This window comes from Dipodomys merriami, unplaced genomic scaffold, assembly GCF_024711535.1.
Source record: "Dipodomys merriami isolate MVZ:Mamm:240054 unplaced genomic scaffold, mDipMer1.0.p SCAF_2, whole genome shotgun sequence".
Classification (NCBI taxonomy): domain Eukaryota; kingdom Metazoa; phylum Chordata; class Mammalia; order Rodentia; family Heteromyidae; genus Dipodomys; species Dipodomys merriami.
The window spans coordinates 90,842,924-90,862,938 of NW_027203381.1; the positions used below are offsets into that span (position 1 = coordinate 90,842,924).

At 36.0% G+C, this 20,015-nt stretch overlaps 1 protein-coding gene across 2 annotated transcripts in view; it reads right to left on the reverse strand.

Moving 5' to 3' along the window:
• Window positions 1–20,015, reverse strand: part of Epha6 (EPH receptor A6) — a 772,033-nt gene that overhangs the window by 101,384 nt on the left and 650,634 nt on the right. For both annotated transcript variants that reach the window (XM_070030423.1, XM_070030424.1), the window contains exon 14: window positions 11,235–11,444. In XM_070030423.1, the coding sequence (XP_069886524.1) occupies window positions 11,235–11,444 (210 nt within the window). The remainder of the gene's footprint in view (window positions 1–11,234; window positions 11,445–20,015) is intronic.

Sequence of the window (20,015 nt, forward strand, 5' to 3'; positions counted from 1 at the left end):
CTCTGGTTTATATCCAAAACTTTCATATCTTTTCATTTTTACTTTGGCAAAAGCTTAAAGAGAAATATAAGTAAAAGTCATTTTTCAGCATACTTTCAGTCCTACCACTGATGTTTTCATGAACAAAAAATACTGTGGTCAGATATTCAAGAATAAAGTTTTATTCTCCATAGTCTGAGAAATCAAGAACATTTCTCAGCACAAGGCTTCTTTCAAATACATTGGCTATTATATAATTTTGGTAGAAAATATTACAGCTTTCTAAAGAAATACTTTTTATAGCAACCTTTTAATTTAAAATACAAATGAAGGAAACAGCTAATTATGTATTTGAAGGTTAAGCATGATCTCCAGACAAATATCAATTACTCATGTTAAAGTATTTCAAGACAGAAGAGTTATGCATATAGTATTTTTAAAAATCTCTCATCATTTAAAAATGTCTATTATTATATCAGCTATACTCTTGAGATCCCAGGATTGAGAAGGCTAATGAGGGCTTATGTGGCCAATCTTTCTTTAAAAAAAAACTCATATACTTTAAGACAATTCATAAACAGTTGATATAAACAAAGGGGAAACTTTGTTCAGATCTCATCTAAATTGTGTATATGATATATAATGATTTTGTAAAAATAATATATAATTCTCAAACATTGTTATTGATCATAATTATCCCTGTGCTGGGAACAGATTATGTCTTATTAGATTGATAGGACATGTGACTTTTCTCAAAGTTTATGTGGAAGGAGATGTTAGAGCTGCAGTTTGAAGGTCGGCCTATGAAATCAGAATTTAATAGTAGTAAGATGGTAACAGAACTATGCTTATACGGTTTATGCATTGTCAATAATAACACTCTGTATTTTAACAGAAACCCTAACAATATGGAATTGCTGCTATTGAGGAAAAACTTTTGCTTTCAGTAACACAAACTAAACACAATAGCTTATATCAAGCAAACAGATTTTAAAAAGTATTATGGTAAAAATTCTTTTCTTCTTTTTGCTCTAATATTTGAAGCACTGGAGAAAATGCTACTAAGTTTTTCTTGTGAGCCTGAAAACTAGTTACTATTATATCTTAAATAAAACTTATTTCTTCAAACAGATGAATAGGGAACCAAAATATATCTTTTAATGTTTTTTCTTTAGGTAAATAGGACATCATTTTCATAATTGAGAGCAAAAAGGCTTAACATTGTCAATGTAAATGTATGATGCAGTTGCTGAGCAATATTCAAATAAGAGTCCTTCCTGTAGAAGTGGTTACAAAACATCTGTCCAAATGGGATTACATGAAGTTGCAGAGCTTCTACATTGCAAAGGGCATCACTAGCAAGATCAATAGAAAGCCCACGGTCTGGGAGAAGATCTTCACTAGCGATACAACGGGTCTCATATCTAAAATATACCTGGAACTCAAAAAATCCCCCAACAACATATCCCCAAAGAAACAACTGCTCAATAAATAAGTGGACTAAATACTTACAGAGAAACTTCTCTGAAGAGGAAAGAAGGATGGCCAATAGACACATGAAGAAATGCTCAACCTCTCTAGCCATAAAAGAAATGCAAATCAAAACAACACTGAGATACCACCTCACCCCAGTTAGAATGGCTATAATCAAGAACTCTAACAACAGATGCTGGAGGGGATGTGGACAGAAGGGAACCCTACTGCATTGTTGGTGGGAATGAAAACTTGTTCAACCACTTTGGAAAGCATTATGGAGGTTTCTCAGAAGACTCCACATAGAGCTCCCCTATGACCCAGCAATCCCACTTTTGGGCATTTACCCAAATGATCACAAACAAGACCATACTAAAGCTACCAGCACAACTATGTTTATTGCAGCATTATTTACCATAACTAAGATATGGAAGCAACCCAGATGCCCCTCAGTAGATGACTGGATCAAGAAAATGTGGTATATATATGCAATGGAATTCTATGCCTCTATCAGAAAGAACGACATTGCTCCATTTGTCAGGAAATGGAAAGACTTGGAAAAAATTCTATTAAGTGAAGTAAGCCAGGCCCAAAGAAACATAGGTCCCATGGTTTCCCTTATTTGCAATAACTAGTATATGTCTGAATCAAGCAGAAAAGGTCAGATAAGTTGATGTTAGGGAAATGAACTCTAAGATATGTATTCAAATGTTTTTTTCTTTCTTGTGATTGTTCTAACATATGTATGTCCCTCCCCTGTGATATAACCCCCGTTTTCACTGTATTTGATGTTGATATAATTTGTGGAGGGGAAGGGAAAAAACAAATTGTTTAAATAGGGATACAGGTGGACCTATTGCAACTATGAGATGTACAAGATGTTATGTCGAAAAATGAACTTTACAACTTTGGGGGGGTGGGAAGGATGGGTGGGCTTGGGGGGTGAGGAATATGGGATGGCAGGGATGGGAAGGAGAAACAAAGGAAGAGGCAACAATGCTTGATAAGAAATGTACTCATTACCCTTCTGTGTGGTATTTTCACAAAAAAAACTTATTAATAAAAAAATCTGTTCATCTGAACATGTGTCCATTTTACAAAAAGAAGCAATATACCAGCTTCTTATTTAATCATACAGGACAACATGCATTTAGATAAAAAAAAAAACAATCCAAGCTCTCACTGTTTTTTATACATTAATTTAGCCAGATAGCACTAATTATATGTGTATTGTTGGATGGAAATCATTATATCTTCTTAGTAATTCTCTGACAAGCTCTTCGGGGATTTCATTCATATGGAACAAGCAAGTAAAAGCCAAGCCACAGTATTGGCCAAAATCTTAATTTGGTATATATTTTTTTGTTTGATCTTTCACCTACAGTGCATCTTTCTTGGTTTGTAACCATTATAGACCCCATGGTGCCTCTGAGAAGACTTGATATTTCTTAGTACAGTGCTTAAATTTCTAACCTGTTGTGCGGTCTGCTACTTCTGTATGTTTCCTTTCATGTTACATCGCCCACTCTGGGCATCTACACAGATTAAAAATTCTATCTCTGTGCTTGTTTTCAACTATACTTCTACCTTTGGTTACTACATATATATAGATATATATAAGAGTTTTTTTTTTTTTTTTGCATTTAGAGCCTTGCACTTGCTTGGTTGGCTTGCTTGGCTGGCTTGCTTGGCTGGCACTCTAACACTTGAACCACATTGTATTTTTGTTAGTTAATTTGAGTTGGAGTATTACATTTTTGTTTGTTTGTATTTGTGGTTTTGTTTTCCTTTGCTTGAACTTAGGGCTGTACTATCTCAGTTATTTTCACTTACAGTTAGTATTCCTTTGGGCCTTACCTTTGGACCAATACTTTCACTGGCTAACTGGAGACAGTCTCTTGGACTTATCTACCCAGACTAATATCGAACAATAATCATGTAAATCTCTTCCTTCTGAGTGTCTAGAATTATAGGCATGAGCTACCAGCATCCAGCTCACTTTGCATTATTGATGAAGGGTAGTTCTTTGGAAGGTCTTAGATCCACCCAACCCTGTCACCTTGTAGTTGTAGTTGCTTGTAGTTAATATATACTCAACATTGTTTGTTGTGGAGATACCATGTAATGAGCTCTGTTCTCTAGTATACCAATTGCATTTCTAGCCTGAAGAAAGGGCTCCATTGTAATTGTAGTTGCTTGTAGTTCACAAGAACATTATTCTGAAACATAAAGAATCTACTTCTAATAGCCATGGCTAGTTCCAAACCCTCCTAGGGAATGTAAATCTTGAGTTGTGAAGGAGCTGCCCAAGACTGACTGAGCTTTGTGACTCTCAATGCTGTAAACATGATGTCTTTCAAAGCTTTGCTCAGTGATTAATGTTGCTTCTGAGATATGTAATATAAGGTTGGCTCTCTTTTGAGGTCCTCCAGTTGTGATGTAAAGCAGAGCTTGTGCAGTAATGACTCCATCTACCTAGAGAGATTCCTAGAGGTACTCCTACACAATAGATCTGAGACTTTTACCCTTGCTGCCTATCTGTAAATAATAAACCCATGTCCTATGTCTTGGATGTATGTCCTGTCCTACCATAGAAAATAGGCAGTGCATGGTGGACCTTGAGAAGCACAGAGTATGGGCAGAGCAAGTGTAGGAATTTTTGGTTCTGGTTGGTATAGTGATGATCTGGAGAGTGGGAGGCCTTTCTTGGGGCTGGAAATGCAATTGGTGCACTACATAACAGAGCCAATACATGGCATCTTCACAACACACAGTGTTGAGTATATATTAAGTGAATAGGTCTTAAACCTAAAGGAGGGAATATGAACAAGGCAAGGTATAGAATGAAACATTAGAGGTTTTAATTATATATAGTTGTAGTCTCACCCTATCTTCTACTTTAGTGGTTTGAATGTATGTATGTGTGTGTGTGGTGGTGGTGGGGATAATTGGGCATGTGGGTGCCAGACCTGGAAATTGAATTCAGGGCCTGAGCACTGTTGTCCCTTACTTTTGCATAAAGATACCATGTGGTTACTTGGGTCATAGCTCTACTTGTGGCTTTTTGGTATTTTATTGGAGATAAGAATCTCAGGGACTTTCCTCCCTCAGCTGGCTTTGAACCATGGTCCTCAGATCTCAGTCTCTGGTGTGGCAAGGATTACAGACATGAATCACTGGACCCTGACCATTCGTGTAAATGTTTTTATTAAAAAAACACCTACAATTTCCTATAAATGATTATTCTGTACAACATTGTAAAAGACTTGCTAAAATCAAGATTTGTCTTCAGTAGGCAGCAAAATTTGCTAACTACCTCATTTTTAAAAATGAAAATCGGAAAAAACAATATTGGTGGTCATGTACATTTATATAAAGTTAGAAAAGTTTTATATAAGGTTTGATATGCTGCAAATATTCATTGATATTATCTTAATAACTTTGAGATAGAGTAACTGAGAACCTTTGTTATAATTTTGCTTGTAAGCTAATACTGTTAGTCTGTCAATCTCTTATAGAGATTCTGTGTTTTTATTAAGAGTGTCTGTAGTCCATTTAGTAGTTGTATTTATTAATTTCATCTTTTTCTGTGTTAGTCCCGGGGGGCTTGAACTCAGAGCATGGGTGTTGTACCTGCGGGTTTTTTTTTGTAAGGCTAACTCTCTACCATTTTAGCCACTGTTCCATATGTGGATTTTTTGGTGGGTAATGAAAGAGTGTCAAGGTATTTTCTGTCCAGGCTGGCTTTTAGCCCTCATCCTCAGATCTCATCGTCATGAGGAACTAGGATTATAGGTGTGGGTCATGAATGCCCAGCTATTAATTTCATCTTTATAATTAATTTCACCTTATAATTTATTTAAAATTACTCACTGAATCTCTTTTCTTCTTTATTTCAACTACCACTCTCAAAATCACATGGTCTTTCAGTTTTTATAAAAATAATCCTCATTTATAATAATAATCTTGGCTGCCCTGGTCTACAACACCTGTGATTCAACACCTGCTTCCTTTCTTTATGTTAGAACAATAATATTATTTAAGGTATATAGTATTTCTCTTATCTGTTTGAATAAATCAGTAACTGCTTCTTAGTTGCTTTATATAAAGCTACAATGCCACTGATGTGTCTTCACAATTATTCTCAAAAACCTGACTTTTCCATGTCTCCTGGCTTCTATTGTAAACTGACCACAGTTCCATCAATTGCCCAGTCACTTTTCCACATTTCAATGTTTCCTTTTCTTCTTTCTGTTTTCTCATTTATACTGCCTTTCTCCTAACAGTTTATCTAATGCATTTTTAAAGAACTGGTACAAAGTTTATTTTTTAGTGAAAGACTTCTATCCTTGGTATTGCCATATTTTTTTTGTCAGACATCTATGACAAATTTTAATGGACTGAATTTTGAGGAAGCATGTGACTGTGTACCTGTCCAAGCATAAGCTCTTTGAAGGAACAATTTTACTATTTTATACATTGAACATTCATGTTCATTAAAAAGGAAGCAATTAATAAGTAATATTGTATACCTTAAGATTTTCTAAGTAGCAAACTAATCCTAAATCTTAAAAAAGAACATTGTTACCTTGTTTCATTTAGTTGCTGTTACATTTAGAGCATTAGTTAAGAAATAACCAATAGCTTTCCATAGCTAGTTTGGAGTGTTAATATTCTGGATACTTAATTTGCTGATTGATTATATAGTCTGAGTTATTTCTTTTTTATAAATAAGTTTTTTATTGAGAAAATACTGTACAGAGGGGTTACAGTTACATAGTTACATGAGCAAGGTAATGAGTACATTTCTTTCTTTCTTTTTTTTTTTTTTGGGTCAGGTCGTGGGGCCTAACTCTGGGCCTGGGCACTGCCCCTCAGCTCTTCAGCTTAAGGCTAGCACTCTACCACTTGAGTCACAGCGCCACTTCTGGCTTTTTTTTTCCTGTTTATGTGGTGCTGAGGAATCAAACACAGGGCCTTAGGCATGCAAGGCAAGCGCTCTACCACGGAGCCACTTTCCCAGCCCATGAGTACATTTCTTATCAAGCATTGTTGCCTCCTCCTTTGTTTTCCCCCTACCATACCTTCCCTCCCATCTCCTCAACTACACTGCCTCCCCTTCCCCCATCATCCCCCTGCCTAAATTGTAAAGTTCATTTTTCAACATAGTGTCTTCTACATCTCATTGTTACAATGGGTCAACCTGTATTCCTATTTAAACATTTTGTTTTTTCCCTTCCCCTCCCCAAATTAAACCAACATCAAATACAGTGACAACAGGGATTATACCATAGGGGAGGAACATATAGAACAACAAAAAAAATCACATGGTATCTTATAAATACATTAGAAACAAGAGCAAGCAAGAAAAAAACCCACTTGTTTCCCTATCTTGGGGTTCATTTTGCTTAACATCATCTTATCTGACCTTTTCTGCTTGTTCCAGACATAGACTAGCTATTGCAAATAAGGGAAACCATGGGACCTATGTTTCTTTGGGCCTGGCTTACTTCACTTAATAGAATTTTTTCCAAGTCTTTCCATTTCCTGACAAATGAGCAATGTCGTTCTTTCTGATAGAGGCATAGAATTCCATTGCGTATATATACCACATTTTCTTGATCCAGTCATCTACTGAGGGGCATCTGGGTTGCTTCCATATCTTAGCTATGGTAAATAATGCTGAAATAAACATAGTTGTGCTGGTAGCTTTAGTATGGTCTTGTTTGTGATCATTTGGGTAAATGCCCAAAAGTGGGGTTGCTGGGTCATAGGGGAGCTCTATGTGGAGTCTTCTGAGGAACCTCCATACTGCTTTCCAAAGTTGTTGAACAAGTTTTCATTACCACCAGCAATGCAGTAGGGTTCCCTTCTGTCCACATCCCCTTCAGCATCTGTTGTTATTAGAGTTCTTGATTATAGCCATTCTAACTGGGGTAAGGTGGTATCTCAATGTTGTTTTGATTTGCATTTCTTTTATGGCTAGGGTGGTAGAGCATTTCTTCATGTGTCTATTGGCTATCCTTACTTCCTCTTCAGAAAAGTTTCTCTTTAAGTGTTTTTTTATTTTTTTTTTGGGTCCGGTCATGGGGCCTGAACTCTGGGCCTGGGCGCTGTCCCTCAGCTCTTCAGCTCAAGGCTAGCGCTCTACCACTTGAGCCACAGCGCCACTTCCTGCTTTTTTCTTTTTGCTTATGTGGTGCCGAGGAATCGAACTCAGGGCCTCGGGCATGCAAGGCAAGTGCTCTACCACTGAGCCACCTTCCCAGCCCTCTCTTTAAGTCTTTAGCCCACTTTTTTATTGGACAGTTGTTTCTTTGAGGATTTGTTGGGGGATTTAATTTTTTGAGTTCCAGGTATATTTTAGATATGACATCCTTGTCCATGCTATGGCTAGTGAAGATCTTCTCCCAATCCATGGGCTTTCTATTGATCTTGCTAGCTATGTCCTTTGTCATGCAGAAGCTCTGCAGCTTCATGCAATCCCATTTGTCCAGCCTTTCTTTGATTTTTTGTGTTTCATGAAAATGGCAATACTTCCCAAGGCTATCTACAAATTCAATGCGATATCTATCAATATTCCAACCTCATTCTTCAAGGAAATAGAAGAGGCAATCCAAAAATTCATATAGAACAATAAAAGACCCTGAATAGCAAAAATGATCCTTAACAGAAAGAACAGTGCTGGAGGAATATCAATGCCAAATTTCAAACTACTACAAAGCCATACTAGAAGAGATCTCAGTGCACATGGAATAGAATTGATAATCCAGAAATGAGCCCACAGAACTATAGCCACTTAATCTTCTATAAGGAAGCTAAAAAACTAGAATGAAGAAAGACAGGCTCTTCAGCAAATTTTTCTGGCAAAATTGGTTAATCACCTGTAGAAAACTTAAAGCTAGATCCTGCACCAGAATCAATGCCAAATGGATCAAAGACCTCAGAATCAAAGCAGACACCCTGAAAACATTACAGGATGGAATAGGAGAAACCCTAGGTCTCATTGAGTTATTTCTAAAATGGGGCCAGTCCAAACTTCTCAGATCCAATAATCACTTAATAGAAAGATTCTAGCCTCTGGAAGTCAAATTTGATCTCCCAAAGATATAACACAACCAACTTCATGTTGCCTTTTATCTTCATTAGTATTTTAAATCTAACATGAGACTTGGAAAAAATTCTATTAAGTGAAGTAAGCCACACCCAAAGAAACATAGGTCCCATGGTTTCCCTTATTTGCAATAATTAATATATGTCTGAGTCAAGCAGAAAAGGTCAGATAAGTTGAGGTTAAGGGAATGAACCCCAAGATAAGTATCCAAATGATTTTTTGTTTTTTGTTTTTTCCTTTCATGCAATTGTTTCTAACATATTTATAAGATGATTTCTTTGTTGCTTTGTATGTCCCTCCCCTACAGTATAACCAATGCTTTCACTGTATTTGATGTCGGTATAATTTGTGGAGGGGAAGGGAAAAAACAAATTGTTTAAATAGGGATACAGGGGCTGGGAACCTAGTTCAGTGGTAGAGTGCATTCCTTGCAAGCATGAGGCCCTGGGTTCCATTCCTCAACACCACATAAACAGAAAAAGCCGGAAGTGGCACTGTGGCTCCAGTGGTAGAGAGCTAGCCTTGAGCTGAAGAGCTGAGGGACAGCGCCCAGACCCAGAGTTCAGGCCCCATGACCGGCAATAAATAAATAAATAAATAAATAAATAGGGATACAGGTGGACCCTTTGCAACAATGAGATGTACAAGTCTTTATGTCGAAAAATGAACTGTACAACTTTGGTGGGTTGTCGGGGGAGGAGTAGGTGGGGGGAGGGGGAGAGAGGGGGGAGTCTGGGAAGGGATGGGAAGGGGAAACAAAGAGGAAGCAACAATGCTTGATAAGAAATATACTCATTACATTGCCCATGTAATTGTAACTCCTCTGTACAGTATTCTCACAATAAAAAAATGAGTTTCCTATTTTAAAAATAAGTTAAAATATTTAATAAAGGACTTCAAGTCTATCCCTTTTGGCTTATAGACAAAAGGTTTATACTTTTCTTAATCAGTTCTCTGAATTGATTGTATATTCTATGGTTATTTAAGACTATGTTTTATAAAGATATATAGTAATCTTAGATACTGATCCCCATGGCTGGAAATAATGTATTTCATGTAAATATTTATAATAGAAATAATATATTTAATGTAAAACTTTTATAAGCTATATAATTTAAAAATCAAAGAAAAGAAAAAAGCTAAAAATGAAAACAATTATATTTTCCAGTTAGAAACTGATTTGGAAAATACTGCTTTTCTTTATGAGACATTGATAGACATTCATTTTTATGAAACTTTCTGGTTAAATTAAGAGAACTACATAGATCCTGCTACCTTACATGCTAGACTTGGAGATCAATTTATCTTCTGTGCAACTACATTTATGTTTTTGTTGAAGTAATTGTTAAAATACTGACAAATTATTATTATTGTACAAAGCAATAATAGAAAGGTCTACAATATTCCATTCACAATGTTATAGTTACATTCATTATAAGACAATTGAATACACTGAAGCTCTAGAAAAAGACTCATGAAACATGAAATAAAGGGTATTTCAATCACGGAAATGTATCTTTTAAAACAACGTTTCAGGCAATGAAAAGTGAACAGAATAAAAGCTTCCAGAATAGCATAATGACTTATATTTCTCTGTAACAGACTGTCAAGTAAGTCAATGGTAAGGATTTTGCTTAAGAACCAACCAAGTATAGTTATAATTTTACATGTTAGAGAGTAAATTTGACATACACGAATAGAGATGTTGGGACTAAATATTTTAATACAGTATCTAAAGACATCATTTAAAGTAAGTTGTGGCAGTATTTCTAAATATTTCAACTATTTGCGAATTAAATAAACATCACATAATCTATGGATAATAGTTTGTTTCTAAAGTTTTAGCCTTTTATTCCTGCTCAGTCATACTTTTCTCATAGACAATTGGGAAAAAGAGTTAGAGAATACTCACATATTGCCAAAGAAACTTATATTGTTCATTTTAAAGGCTAATTCAGATTGATATGAAAATAGAGTCATAACCAGGCACAATGCTTCATGCTTGTAATTCTAGGTTCCTGGGAGGAGGAAATATGAAGAATCACCATTCAAGACCAGCCCAAATTAAAGAAAAAAGTTCATGAGACCTCGTTTCACTGAAAAAAGGTGAGCATGGTAGTACATATGCTTGTTATTCCAACCATGAGGGAGATATAAAACAGAGAATTGAAGTCTGGGTCAGATCGACAAGAAAAAAGAGAACCTACCTGAAAAATTCAAAGAACTGTGAGAATGTTAACTGGTAGAGAACCTGCCTAGATAGTCTAAATCTCTGAATTCAACACCCAATTCTGTAAAAAATAATAATATCAGAACTATGGTTCCTTATCATTTCTAGTTTATTAATTGATTATATTATCGGCATATAAAGAAATTGTTTAGTGCAAATAACAATGAATCATCAATAATGCCTGAGGCAAAGGCAGATGTATTGTTAGAACAGTCATGATATAAACCTCAGTCATGATGTGAAAGTCTTCACACATCAGAAAGAAAATACATAAAAAGCTTTTAAAATAGGCCCCAACATATGGGAAATGCTTCTTCAGCAATTACATTAAGTTAGAAAAATGATAAAATTGGAAAACAAAATCATGAGTCATTTCGACCAACATTAAAAAACAATACAAGTAAACCAACCGTATAAGAAAAGGACCTGTGAACTTACAGTTGTTGTGTAAGCGGCTTCTGGATCATCTTCCAGCACCCGGGAAAGACCAAAATCCGAAACTTTGCATACTAAGTTGCTGTTTACCAGTATATTCCTCGCTGCTAGATCCCGATGAACGTAGCCCATATCAGAGAGATACTTCATGCCAGATGCAATCCCTCGGAGCATACCGACCAACTGGATGACGGTGAAGTGGCCATCGTGTTTCTGCAAGAGAATCCAATTTTTCAGATTGAATGAGTTTAATTTAGTGTGAAAATGTGTGTGTGTGTGTGTGTGTGTGTGTGTGTGTGTGTGTGTGTGTGTGTGTGTGTAGTAAAGCAACTCTTTGTATTTGTTGTACTGTAGAATACTCCCAACCAGAGGCTAAAAATTCAGTCTTATTTTCAGTCACCTGCCAACTATTTCTTTTCTACTTGCTTAGCTAATACAAGGAAACAAATAAAGGAAGATAAGCATCAAATTTGCTGGATATTGCGTTTGTTCATAGAGAAATTTGAGGAATTATTTGCCCTTTAAAGAAAGGGAAAATCTAGCTGGAAGCAATGAAGGTGAGCTCAACCAAAGACAGAAGGGAACTAGCCAAAATAACTTCAAGAAAAAAACAATCTCCAAGTTCCAAGTAACCAAAGGAACTAAAGTTAAATAACGGCAGCAACTGCTACTTAGAAAATAGAATATTCTCTGTAATTGCAAGCAATAAATTAGCTACTCAGGTTAGCAAAAGGGTCACAAAGCCTATGATTGGATGAAATTGGTAACTAGAAATACTATGAATAATGGAAGTCAGGCCAGGACACTTTAACATAATGAAAAATGTTAGCATTAACAAGAAACAAATTTAGGAATGCTTCAGGAGAAAGACAAACAGACACACAGAAAAATGAGTAGATTTTTTTTTCCTTTTTTCCCCATTGTTTAGGACAAACAGTAAAGAAGTTGCTGGCTATTAATTAAAAAGAAGACTGCATCTGAGAGGATTAAGTTAAATTCCACAATGTGAATAATGAACCCCAGATAGGGTAAGGTTATGTAATAGTCAAGTCCCTCTGCTTTGATTTTAAACAATGTAGATTTTTTTACAACAGTATAAAACAAAGCCCATGTATAATCTGTGCGAGATACATGTTCTGACAAAATTAGATACAAGTAGCATCGTTTAAGTTAGGAAAGATGAAAATATTTTATACTTGAAAAGTAATGCATCTTGTTTCACTTAGTTATTTGTAAATCATTCTCTTTAATAGAGTTGTAGAAAAACAAAAATTCTCAAGCTGTTTTATACAACAAACAAAATGTATTTAAGTGATATTACAAAAAATATCTAGTAAAACCTATAATTCCGTATTACTTTACACCACACAATAGAAGCACAAAAAAGAATATTTCAAATTTGTCCATATTAAAGCTGCTTCTATGAAAATGTTTCACTTAAAACTGCAACATAGCAGAAACACATGTACAGTCTGACTGCATCTTTCACAAAGACACAGCATCTTTTACAATGGTGATTCATTGTTCAGTTAAATAAGCTTATAGCTATAAATGAAATAAATTTTATCTTACTCTATCAACTTATCTCCCAGGTAGCTTTCTGATAATATCTTGCAACTCCTGTGCAGAGTAAGGGGAAAGAACTCTCTCTTAAAAGAAGCACTGTCCTAGCAAGAGAATCCATTGGAGCAAGCTCTTCTGTATAATTAATGTCGAAACGATAACCTAGCAGAGAAAATCTTTGATGTTATTAGCTCTTTATGTTTCTAATCCATCTTCTTAGACAGTACACTATTAGATGAAATCAGTGTCTTCTATCATGTATCCTGCCTGCTTACCTTTCGTGCTAGGAATCTCAGAATTTCTGAGTAGAATTGAAAGCATACATTCTTTTGGCCTGGAGAGTATCATACTAAATTAAAAAAAAAAGTTTCTACTTTTAGTTCAGAGAGTAAAGTTAGATCCTATTATGGTTATTTTCAGGCCAAATGGGAAATGTAACTAAATGGCAGAAATGGAAATGTAAACTAATCACTATAAAATTGGAGTACCTTGGTTCCTTTATTTGAATAGAATCATCAAACTCAGAATTGGAGGGCAGAATCCCATACAAAGTTCAGAGCAATTAACTTAATAATGTTCTATTTAATAAATAAACCATTGATAAGTAGACTATGAAATTTTTATAGTTATGATTTAGAACATTCTTTGTTTCTTGAAAAGTGAATTGTTATTTTAAGCTCCAACATATATCAAATAAAATGGTTATAGAAGGCCAAGTTGAAATTTAATTTTTTATTTATTCTGAGGGTGATGAAAAGCACCATGTATTTAATTATCAAGATATAATTCTCATAGCATACAATTTACCTATTTAAAACTGATAATTTATTTCCTTTAATATATTAATAGGATTGTGAAATTATCCATAATATCAATTGTATGATTTTTTTCATCACCCTGTAAACACTAACCATTTTTCCTCAGTTTTCCCCACTACTATAAGCCACTACTACCTTACTTTCTATCTCTTTAGATCTGCCTGTGTTGCATATTTTTCAATAAGTAGAACATACAGTTTATGCTGTAAAAAATTTCCAAGGCTGATTCACATGGTAGCATGTATCAGTAGTTTACTCTGTGTGTGTATGTGTGTGTGTGTGTGTGTGTGTGTGTGTGTGTGTGTGTGTGTGTGTGTGTGCATATGTGAGTGTGTATGTTTGAACTGAGGCACTGGAGCTATCCCTGGATTTTCTTTATTGTCAAGATGATGTACAAAGGGGTTACAGTTACATAAGTGACTTGTCAAACTTGTTACCCCATCCCTCATTTTTCTCCTACTTTCCCTCCCTGGCTTTTTTGTTCAAGACTAGTGCTCTACTATGTGATCCACAGCTGCACTTCCAGAGTTTTGGTAGTTAATTGGGCATAAAAGTCTCAAGATTTTTCTGTACTTTAAACCATGATCTCAGACCTCAGCCGTATTACAGGCCTGAGCCACTGGCACCTGGCTACTGCATACTTTTTATTGTTAAATATTTTACTCTGCTTTTATTCATGAACCAGTTGATAGGTGTGCGAGTTGTTTCTATATTGTACAGGTTATTTTTAATTGATTTTTCTCTCTTCCCCTCCTTCATGTGCCCCTCATTGGGCTGGAATTTAGGGCCTAGGTGCCATCCCTGAGCTTTTTTACTCAAGGCCATTACTCTACCATTGAGCCACAGCTCCACTTCTGACTTTTTTTTTGTTGGTTAATTGGAAATAAAGAGTCTCACAGACTTTCCTGCCCAGGCTGGCTGGAACTGCAAGCTCAGCTCTCAGACTTTTTGAGTAACTAGGATTACAGGCATGAGCCATGGAGCCAGGCAATTTTGTGTGTGTGTGGGGGGGTCCAGTCATGGGGCCTGAACTCTGGGCCTGGGCGCTGTCCCTCAGCTCTTCAGCTCAAGGCTAGTGCTCTACCACTTGAGCCACAGCGCCACTTCCGGCTTTTTTTCTTATGTGGTGCTGAAGAATCGAACCCAGGGCCTCATGCATGCAAGGCGAGCGCTCTACCACTGAGCCACCTTCCCAGACCAAGCCAGGCAATTTTTAATTGATCATTTAAAAAATATTTTTGTTACCAACATTCAAAGATACAAAATATGTTTATTAATTTCTAATTCATTTGGTTATGATTTTTTGAGCCATAAAGTCAAAACTATATTGGTGACACTATGATAATATCTGCCTTTTTGTGCTAAGCTGGGATTTGTGCTAATTGTACAAAGTTCGAATGGTCAAAAGCATGGAAATCTTAACATGAACCAAGGTAACCAAATTGTACTATTGTTTTCAGCCATAGACACTCACAGGAGAAAGAAGATAATCTGTTTTATAAAAGAAATGCCTGTAGTGAAGCACTTTAATTTGAGCACATTTGAATCTATGATTGCACCTTCTCAGACTCAACAGGTATGAGAAAAGAATGAAGCAAGATAGGACAGCAGCAGAACCAGAAAGGACATTGATGATAAAAGCTTGTATGTATTCTGAATAGTGAGGTTCTATACCTGGAATCATTCAGACTGAGCCAAAACTGAGGTGGTAGTGCTAGACTCTCACTGGATTCTGGCTGACTGTGAAGGTGTCCTGACGTTGGGTAATATGACTTTCTATAGCCAACAGCATTTCTACACATGAACATGACAAAAGAGGGCCTCCAAAAGTAATTATAAACTCTATTGAGAATGCCTTTATGACTTGCTTCAACTTTGTTTTGGGGAAAATTAGGCAAGATTCATAAAACTATGAATAGGTCACAGTTTTCATAGGTATTTTCTTTTTTAATCCTCACAGTAACTTACAGGGAAATGTGAGTATAGTTATTTTCCTCTATCTGGAAGAGAGTAAATTAAATGATAATATTTAATAACCAGTAGGTGGTAGAGTTGGGATTTGCCCCCAAACAATCTAATTAGAGAACTTGTATCCTTATCTATTGGAGTTGTTGGACAAAAATCTAGCTAAAATTGTCTTCAACATGGGCAACTTTGGCACAATGAGCCATAGCCTACAAGAATTCTGAGACTATCACATCAAAACCAGAACACTCTGGAAGAACTAAAGAAGCAGGACCCATTGATCTTTGTCTGGCTGAGAGAAATAGCACCATTTTTTATGCATGGGGTATTGCACAAATTTGTTATCTAGAAATAAAGCAACTCTCTTCTTCAAATAAAGTCTATATTTATCTTTCTAAAGTCTTTGTCAACTCTCCTTAAACTTAGTTTAGTCCATCTAAGTTTCCTTGAATATGACCAGTGGTTAATGAATGGTGACAGAATTAAATAACTTTTGATAATTTCTTTAAGTGTACTAATTGCTACTGCTATATTATTCCCATTGTATTGTATAAAATAGGCTGTTTTCCTTTCTTAAGGCTTGGTACAAGTGTTATGCTATTTATGTATCTGCTCTATTCCAGCATCTGCTATGCTGCCATGTATTGTATAGCACTTGATAAATATTAATTCAAATTGCATTGAATTGTTTATAAAGGGAGGAGAGAAGTATGAGAGCACTGCGATTTAATATCTTTGGGCTTCCTTCTGGAAATTAATCAAAAGGAAACTGTGAATTTTTTTATGACATATGTTTTCTTCCCAGAAAGGCAGATTCAAATAAAAGAGAGTGAATGTGGCATATTTATACACTATCTCAGAAATGAGTAGCTAAAATTCTGTTTGTCTTTACACATGCTCCTTCTTTGCTCTCAACCTGACTGCTGAGAAACATGGGTTTTACCCTCTAACTGACAGAAAGGGTGAACTTGATTGGCATGGGTTTCAGGAAGCTGTACATAATTGTGTCTACTATTTTGCAAACTGCAGAGCTCCATCAGCCCCTCCCTCAAATCCTAGAGCACAGTATCCACCAGATTAGAGCTGTCACTGGCATGGCACATTTTCTCTGTAGTAATACATGCTCTGTTCAATGAGTTTCCAGGCTTGACCCGGTGAGTTATTCCTAGACACTTTTACGTTTCATATTTCTTTATCTTGTACTTGGTCTAAGCTTAGGACAAATGTAGGATCTGGGTGCCTTGCTGTCCTAAAGCTACCATGTTATCTAATACATTTTTCTGTTTTAATAAATATACTAGATAATTCTAAAACAAATTTCACCTTGTCACTTGCGAAAAGCCTTTAATGACCATCAGTGATAGAACAAGATGCAATGTTTTCAGTGTATGTAAAGACATGATACTTACTCTACCCTTGTATCTTTTATCTTTTAGTCTTTTAACTTCATTTTGTTTCAAAGTTTTGTGTGTGTTCAAATATCTCCTACAATTGGCAATAACTAATGCATTCTCAGGAGTCCTATTCTAGTCTTTTGTGACTTGAGTTCTTACAAGTAACATCTCTCTTTTTGTTGTTGTTGTTCTTGGGGCTTGAACTCTGGGCCTGGGCTCTGTCCCTTAGCTCTTTAGCTCAAAGCTAGTGCTCTACCACTGGAACCACAATAACACTTCCAGTTTTTTGGTCATTTATTGGAGCTAAGAGTTCCATGGCCTTTCCTGCCCGGGCTGGCTTTGAATCCCGATCCTCAGATCTCAGCCTTCTGAGTAGCAAGGATTACTGGTGTGAGTTACCAGTGCCCAGCAAAAATGTCATTTTTCGTAGTTTATTTACATGGTCTTGAATATATGCTAATTTGAATAGAAAATGCAAGGAGTTATTCGAATAATGCAGGAGGGAAATACAGGTGACATGAACCAAGTCACCAGTTAAATTCAATTTTATTATCCAAAACTATCAGAGCTGCTGTACAACAGGAACTAACTAGGTAGATATATTCTGTAGTGAGCTGAATTGAATCCATTCACTTTTCTTTAAGAAAAATGAAGCTGCTCAAACTTTCAGTAAGTACTAATATATTGTCTTGAGTCACTTTCCATGGAGACTTAACTTTATGCTAGGAAATTCTCTGAGAATAATTGTGAGTAAACAGAAGTTCTGAAGTATTCGCTATATTTGGAACCATTTCCATGCTTGAAGGCAAGTTTCTGTGGCTGATGTTTTTGCTATAAATTAAAGAAAGGGTAATAAATATGTTATAACATTTGTTAATGTCTTTCTAAGTCTTCACCATAGGAGTACACTGATGTTCACCTTACCAACCAAATTGCCTTAGAAACTATGAAAGATCTGAGCACCATAATAAGAAAAACTATCACTGTATTCAAGCCCTTGCAAAAAAATATGAAATTCTCCATATAAAATAGATATTAAAAAATTTAACTATGAGTGTTAAGTAATACTATATTCAGTAGGTAAGCTGGGTAGTCTTGAATAAAATTAAAGGAAATTACTCATTCCTCATTCAAAATGTATTTATAGAGGACACAGCTACAATACTGTGTCCTGGTATCTAACACTAAAAGATTAACTTCAAAAGATTTTTCACAGAAAAATGGTGCTCACAGAATTGGCTACACACATGCAGAAAACTCAAGTTAGAGCCTGCACCAAAATCAAGTCCAAATAGATCAAAGACCTCAATGTAAGAACAGATACATTGAAAATATTACAGAAAGGGAGAGGGGAAACAGTAGGACTTCTTGGCAGAGGTTGAAACTTCCTAAGTAAAGATCCAGAAACACAGCAAGTTAAAGAAAGGCTGGATAAATCGGACTGCATGAAATTGCAGAGCTTCTGCTTGGTGAATGATATAGCAAGCAAGATCAACAGAAAGCCCACAGATTGGGAGAAGATCTTTACTAACCATACAACAGACAAGGGTTTCATATCTAAAATATACTTAGAACTCAAAAAATGAAGTCCCTCAAAACAACAAATCCTTAAAGAAACAATTGCCTTATTAATAAGTGGGCAAAAGACTTAAATAGAGACTTCTCTGAAGAGGACATAAAAATGACCAATAGACGCATGAAGAAATGTTCAACCTCTCTAACCATAAGAGAAATGCAAATCAAAACAACATTGAGATTCTACCTGACCCCAGTTAGAAAGGCTATAATCAAGAAATCTAATAACAACAGATGCTGGAGGGGTTGTGGCCAGAGGGAATCCTACTGCATTGTTGGTGGGAGTGAAAACTGTTCAACCACCTTGGAAAGCAGTATGGAGGTTCCTCAAAAGACTCCACATAGAGCTCCCCTATGACCCAGCAATCCCACTTTTGGGCATTTACCCAAATGATCACAAACTAAAGCTACCAGCACAACTATGTTTATTGCTGCATTATTCACCTTAGCTAAGATATGGACCCAACCTAGATTTCCCTTAGTAGATGAACGGATCAAGAAAATGTTATATATATATATATATATATATATATATATATATATATATATATATATATATATATATATATATATATATAATTCTATGCCACCATCAGAAAGAACAACATTGCCCCATTTGTTAGGAAATGGAAATAGTTGGAAAAATTTGTATTAAGTGAAGTAAGCCAGGCCCAAAGAAACATAGGTCCCATGGTTTTCCTTTTCTGCAATAACTAGTATATGCAATAACACAAGCAGAAAAGTTCAAAAGCTATGTACCTATGACCATATAAGATGATGTTAAGCAAAATAAACCCCAAGACAGGGACCCAAGAGGTTTTGTCTTTATTGCTGTTGTTTTTAATGTACATTTTCATTTGCTTCCAGTGTCCTGCATCTTGTATATACATTTTTCTGATTTGGGTAGGGGAAGAGAAATAACAAAATGGTGCAATCAGGATACAGGTCGATCCATTGTAATAATGAGATGTACAAGACACTATTTTGAAAACAAACTTTACAGCTTGGGGGGGACAGGGACAAATGAGGGAGGTGGGAGGGTAAGGGATGGTAGGGGAAAAACAAAGGAGGGTTTGGAAGTTTTTTTGTTTTTTGTTTGGCCAGTCATGGGGCCTGAACTCTGGGCCTGGGCACTGTCCCTCACCTCTTCAGCTCAAGGCTAGTGCTCTACCACTCGAGCTATAGAGCACCACTTCTGACTTTTTCTGCTTATGTGGTGCTGAAGAATCGAACCCACGGCCTCATGCATGCAAGGCAAGCACTTTACCACTGAGCCACCTAAATGTCTGAGGCAAGCAGAAATGGTCAGATAAGTTGATTTTAAGCGAAATGAGCCCCAAGTTAAGGACTCAATTTTTTTCTTTCTTACTATTGTGTCTAACATATTTATAAGATATTTCTTTATTGCTTTGTATGTCCCTCCCCCACAGTATAACCCCTGTTTTCACTGTATTTGTTGTTGGTATAAT